This window comes from Phasianus colchicus, chromosome 17, assembly GCF_987193195.1.
Source record: "Phasianus colchicus chromosome 17, bPhaCol1.hap1.1, whole genome shotgun sequence".
NCBI classification, from domain to species: Eukaryota; Metazoa; Chordata; class Aves; order Galliformes; family Phasianidae; genus Phasianus; species Phasianus colchicus.
The window spans coordinates 1,453,649-1,458,696 of NC_143452.1; the positions used below are offsets into that span (position 1 = coordinate 1,453,649).

The window sequence follows — 5,048 nt, forward strand, 5'->3', positions numbered from 1 at the left end:
GCAACCCTGGGCCCGAGCGAGACCCAGAGGTGCATCGGGGTCTCTGTGCTTCCACCTTGGCTGCTGGGAGGGGCTCCCACCTCGCTGGGCTCAGTGCTGGAGGCGTTGGGCACGCAGTGTTTATCAGCCAGCCTGAAGGAAATCAGCCTTGGTGTTTTCTGCACCGGAGTGACTTTGCTTCCGTCGTTCTGGCAGTGTTTTGCTCACACTTCCTGCCCCCAGAGCTCAGACTGGTGACATTTCGGTTCTTCCCAGAAGAGCTGACAGGCTGTAACTGCTGTGGCCGCCCAGGACCGGCCCAACCTCTTTCACCTCACCCACATCCCACACCTCACACCACTGACAGCTGGAGCAGTGGTTCTGCTGCTGGACACGTGCAGGTATGTCTGTCACACTGCAGAATGGGGGTAACGGGGAGACAAACTGAGAGTGACCCACGTCCCCACGTCCATCCCAGAGCTGCCTGTAAGGGGGGCTGTGGGGAGCAGGGGAGCCCGCGGGGGTGGGAAGGGCTCTGTCCTCCTGCTTCCCCAGTGCAGTGGGAAACCCTCAGCCCCGAGCAGGAGCTGTCCCAGCATCCTGCCGTCGCCCTTCTGGGGGCACCAGACGTGCTGAGCACCTCGAGGCGATAACAGAGCCCTTTTCGCTCTGACTGTGGCTGGATGTGAGTGCTTTCAGCTGGCAGACAGGGAGGCCACGCTCAGCTCGGCGTTCTGACCACGGACAGACAGACAGACACACACGCTGCGGTTCCACCTCCCGGCAGCGACGCGGTGCCCCTGGGAGCCACGAACCAGAGGCTGCGCAGTGCCTGCGCGGCCGGGAGCGGCGGGGAGGGGTTGTGGGAGGCACGGGAACCGGGGGCTGAAGCGGGGGCCGGAGAGAAGATGCTCGGCAGCTCGCCCATGGGCCGGGTCGCAGCCGCTGCGCCCGCAGCGGGCAGAGCGCGGCACGCAGAGCAGCACGTGCTGCCGGCCCTGCCCTGCCCTGCGCTACTGCGGCGGTGCCGGGAGCAGAGCGGTGAGGCCACGGAGCCGTTCGGAAGGGAAACCCATGCCGGGCTGTCTCAGGTCTGCGGCGGGGAGGTGCGCAGCCGAGGGGTGGCCGCGGGCCGGGCAGGGGTTCTGCTCTGCCCACGGTTCCACCGCCCTCCCGCTGCAGGTGCTATGAGGGATGCGCTGCCGGAAGCGCACGCTGCTGGTGCTGGCCCTGTGCCTGCTGCTCGGTCTGTGGCTGTTGTTCCGGGCCTCCGTGTCCGGAACCGGCCTCCCTCCCTCCCTCCCCACCGTCAGCTGCACCGCCAGCTTCAACGCCTCCGCCTGGTTCAGCGCACGCTACGATGCGGCCGTGGGGCCTCTGCTGACCGGCCCGGCCCACGAGCTTTCCCCGGACGTGGTTCATTGGTGGCTGGTGAGTGGGGCTTGGATCTCTCCCGGGCTCCTTACATCTGCCGGCAGCAGGTTTTACGTGCCCGTTGCCCCCCAGCCTTCCCCAGCGCAGCCGGGCAGGAGAGGGGCTTCGTGCCGCTGGGGCTGACGCTGCCCATCCCTGCCTGCCCTCCCCCAGACCCTGCAGGGCACCCCCAGCATCGCCCCGCTCCACGCCATCATCCAGAAGCTCTTTGCTGTCCTCCCGGCCCCGAACGGCAGTGTGTGGGATCCGTCACGCTGCAGGACCTGCGCCGTGGTGGGCAACTCGGGGCGGCTGAAGGGGTCCCGCCATGGCCCGCAGATCGATGCCCACCACTGGGTGCTGAGGTGGGTGACACCAAGGACTCGTATTCTCTGCTCAGTGCTGGCTGGGGTCACCTGGTGTTCCTGCCTGGTGCCCCAGGGCCTGCATGGTGTGTGCCTTCATTCTGGGACACACTTTCCCACCGTCCCCTAGGATGAACAGAGCTAAGACAGCAGGCTTTGAGATGGATGTCGGTGCGAGGACAACCCATCACTTCATGTACCCAGAGAGTGCGATGAACCTCTGGCCTGGCGTCCACCTTGTCCTCGTCCCCTTTAAGCCACTGGATCTGAAGTGGGTGACCAGCGCCTTCTCCACGGGAGAGCTCACACAGTGCGTCACCTCGGCCATCCTGGTGCTCTTGTGTTGGAAGGCCAGGGGCATGGCCTAGGGGATGAAGGGCTCAGAGTGCTCTGGCATTCCACTGCACTGCAATTTGGGGAGTCTGGAGCCCACCTGCCCCCACAGGGCTTGGGCATCCTGCAGCCCCATGCCCTCGTGAGTGGGATGGAAGCTGTCCCGGCTGTGCCTCTTCCCAGGGCCAGGCCGTGGGACACCACAGGGTCTGCCCAGGGAGCTGCGGGTGCTGTGAACCAGGTGCTGGTTGTCACAGCAAACCATCTGGCCCTGAAGGAGCACTCACAGCTGTCCTCTGGCTTTTACAGCACCTACACAAGAGTGAAGCAGTTCATCAAAGCTGACAGAAACAAGGTAAGGGCTGGGCAGGCATCCAGCAAGCACTCCCTGCCTGAGAACTCAGTGCTGGTGCTGTGGGGCAATGGGGATGAGGGGCTGATGGCCACCAGTAATTTGGAGTGGCTGTCAGATGTGGGGTGGCCCTGAAAGCATCTGCAAGGCGATGTGGGACCAAGCTCCTCTTGATCAGACTGGGTTCATTCTGTGGGAAAGCAAGTGGGGTACAGACAGAGCTGGGGGACAGTGGGCACAGTGGTGGTAGGAGCTGGCTGTCCTGATTGCAGCTTATCACGCCTCTAACCCCAATCAGGTGCTGATCCTGAGCCCAGCCTTCCTCAAGTACATCCATGAGAACTGGACGGAGCACCATGGCAGGTATCCCTCCACCGGCTTCACAGCGCTGCTCTTCGCCCTGCACGCCTGCCAGCAGGTGAGCACAGCCGGCAGCACCACGCACTGCTCGGCCCCCTGGGCACCACCTGGAGCTTGCCACCACTGCTCCACACATGGGGAGGTGGTTTTCCTTATGGCCACGGAGGATTTCCTTTGCTGCAGTGTCTATCACTCACAGGCATTTTGCTGCCTCTGGCTCCCGCTCCCCTTCCCCTGGTGCCTTGTCTTGCACTGAATGCAGCACCTAGTGTGGGTGGGCAGTCATGGCCCTCAGCTGCTGGCCACGCTTTTGCTGGGGGAACCCAGATGTGGTCAACCTGGCTGTGTCACCTCATCCCCAGCTGCTTTCCTGGGCCCTGGTGCTCTGTGCCCAGAGGGCTTCTCCTGCCCTGCTCCCCAGATACAGGACTGCACACGGTGGTTACTCACCTTGGGTTGGCTGACTGCCTGTGCAGCGATGGCTCTGCTGCCATGCCACAGGTCTCCGTGTTTGGCTTCGGGGCCGACAGCAAAGGGAACTGGCATCACTACTGGGAAGAAAACCGCTGGTCTGGAGCCTTCCGCAGGACAAGGGTCCACGATGCTGATGTCGAATTCAGCCTCATCCAGAGACTGGCAGCTGAAGGCAGAATATTATTCCATCAATGACATGCACTCAAGAAACGAGGCCAAGCCGTTAGCACAAGAACCGGCAGCTGCAGCAGCTCTTTAGCTTGCTTCTGCCCCTCGCTGGCCGGGGCAGCCTACGCTTGGTGTGTGTTGTGCTGGTCCCACCAGCTCAGCACGGTGGACAGCAGTGTGTGAATGGCAGTAGGGCTCTGCTAAGCCTGGGAGGTGCCTGCTGCAGGTCCTGGTCTTCTCCAAAGAGGACACGAAGGGGCAGGAGTGGGGCTAACCCCGTGCTTTCAGAGCCTGAAGCTCAGCTGTAACTGGACGGTGTGCACAGAGCCAGCTGCCAGTGCAGCTGTGAGGGGATGGAGCTGAGATTTCCACCCTCTGATGGCACGTGGGGAGGTTCACTGCTGTTCTTCGGGCAGGCGGAGAGTCTTTACAGAACTAAGGAACATATTTTTATATTGTACCAAAGGAGAGTAAGAAACGAGAAAATGAAGTGCGCTGAGTCAGAATGCAGCAGAAGTGAGTACAGCTGAAATGACATGCTGAATAAACTTTGACAGCACATACAGATCTACTGCTAACATTTGTTTTACTTTCTGAGCCCTTACTGCTCTGCACGGCTGATCACAGACCTGAAGCCCTCCTGACCAGGGAGGAAAGCAATCGCCACCCCACACCTCACTTTTTTTTGCTGGTGCTGGTTATTTTGCAAGCATGTTGCAAAATTCGAAAGCAGTAACCCGTCCAAGTGGATGCTACTAAAGCAGTTGCAAAAGCAGTAGGTTTTCGGATGTTTCCTGAGGAACGTGCCAAGCATGGGACTGCTCAGAGCCCTGCTCCTCCATCTGTGCTGCAGAGCGCAGTGACCAAGAGAGCAGCTTGCTGTTTCCTTTCAGTCACAAACAGTCACAAACACCACTGTCCTTGAATCAGATCCAGCTTTTCCATGCCTGAATCACACTGATCATGTGGAAAAGCACCAGATCAGTCACAAGCTCCCATTTCAACTGCAGGAACGCATTACCACTCCCTAAGCTATTAACTTCATCTGATTCCTGCCTCTCCAGGCAGAATCTCCATTTCTGTACCTGTTTTCTGTTTCTCTTTCACGGAGCCTTCAGCAATTTCTATGCAGTTTTTCCAGTATTCCAGTATGGAGATTCATCATACACCTTACCCGCACCTCCAATTGCTCCCAGGTTTTTGTATTATCTGTTTTGCAGTTCTCTTTAACTAATTAAAAACAAACTTCTGCTTAAAAATTGATGGTTTTTATCCTGAAGTTTTGACAGCTTTCTCCCTGCATCATTTGATCCTGTGCCTGCTGTGCTCACACTGCACTGTGAGCTGTGCCAGTCACTACGTGCAGAGTAAACACCAAAGCCAATTTAGAGCCAAGGTTAAGAGCACTGAGTCTCTGTTCCCTCAAACAGAAGCAGGAATCTGTAATTTTTAATTTCTGCCTTATTTTCAAGTTCCTCTCAGAATGATTTCACATACGCTTTACTCACTTGTGTAGGTCATAATCAAGAAAGAACAAAAATCACTGTTATTGCCATACTTTGCCACAATGCAGGTAGTTTTTATTAATAATTTCCAATTCAGGA

At 58.4% G+C, this 5,048-nt stretch overlaps 1 protein-coding gene across 5 annotated transcripts; it reads left to right on the top strand.

The window, feature by feature from the left end:
• Positions 1-229: 229 nt before the first annotated feature.
• LOC116236845 (CMP-N-acetylneuraminate-beta-galactosamide-alpha-2,3-sialyltransferase 2-like) lies at positions 230-4,011 on the top strand. 5 transcript variants are annotated; one of them, XM_090152342.1, is made up of 7 exons: positions 230-380; positions 1,162-1,410; positions 1,567-1,757; positions 1,888-2,067; positions 2,400-2,445; positions 2,741-2,860; positions 3,224-4,011. In XM_090152342.1, exons 2-7 carry the CDS (start codon positions 1,174-1,176, stop codon positions 3,533-3,535), a joined length of 1,086 nt encoding a protein of 361 aa, XP_090008468.1. In that variant the 5' UTR covers positions 230-380; positions 1,162-1,173; the 3' UTR covers positions 3,536-4,011. The 5 variants fall into 5 exon arrangements, with proteins under 5 accessions (XP_090008468.1, XP_090008467.1, XP_090008470.1 ...); XM_090152341.1 differs by having other exon boundaries at positions 232-1,070; XM_090152344.1 differs by having other exon boundaries at positions 232-1,410; positions 2,741-2,805; positions 3,224-3,299.
• Positions 4,012-5,048: the final 1,037 nt, after the last annotated feature.

Coding starts and splice junctions, on each gene's coding strand:
- LOC116236845 (XM_090152342.1), top strand. CDS start 1,174: ATGCGCTGCCGGAAGCGCACGCTGCTGGTGCTGGCCCTGTGCCTGCTG. Junction 2,068..2,399: donor TCCACGGGAGAGCTCACACA/GTGCGTCACCTC, acceptor TGGCTTTTACAG/CACCTACACAAGAGTGAAGC. Junction 2,861..3,223: donor CCCTGCACGCCTGCCAGCAG/GTGAGCACAGCC, acceptor CCTGCTCCCCAG/ATACAGGACTGCACACGGTG.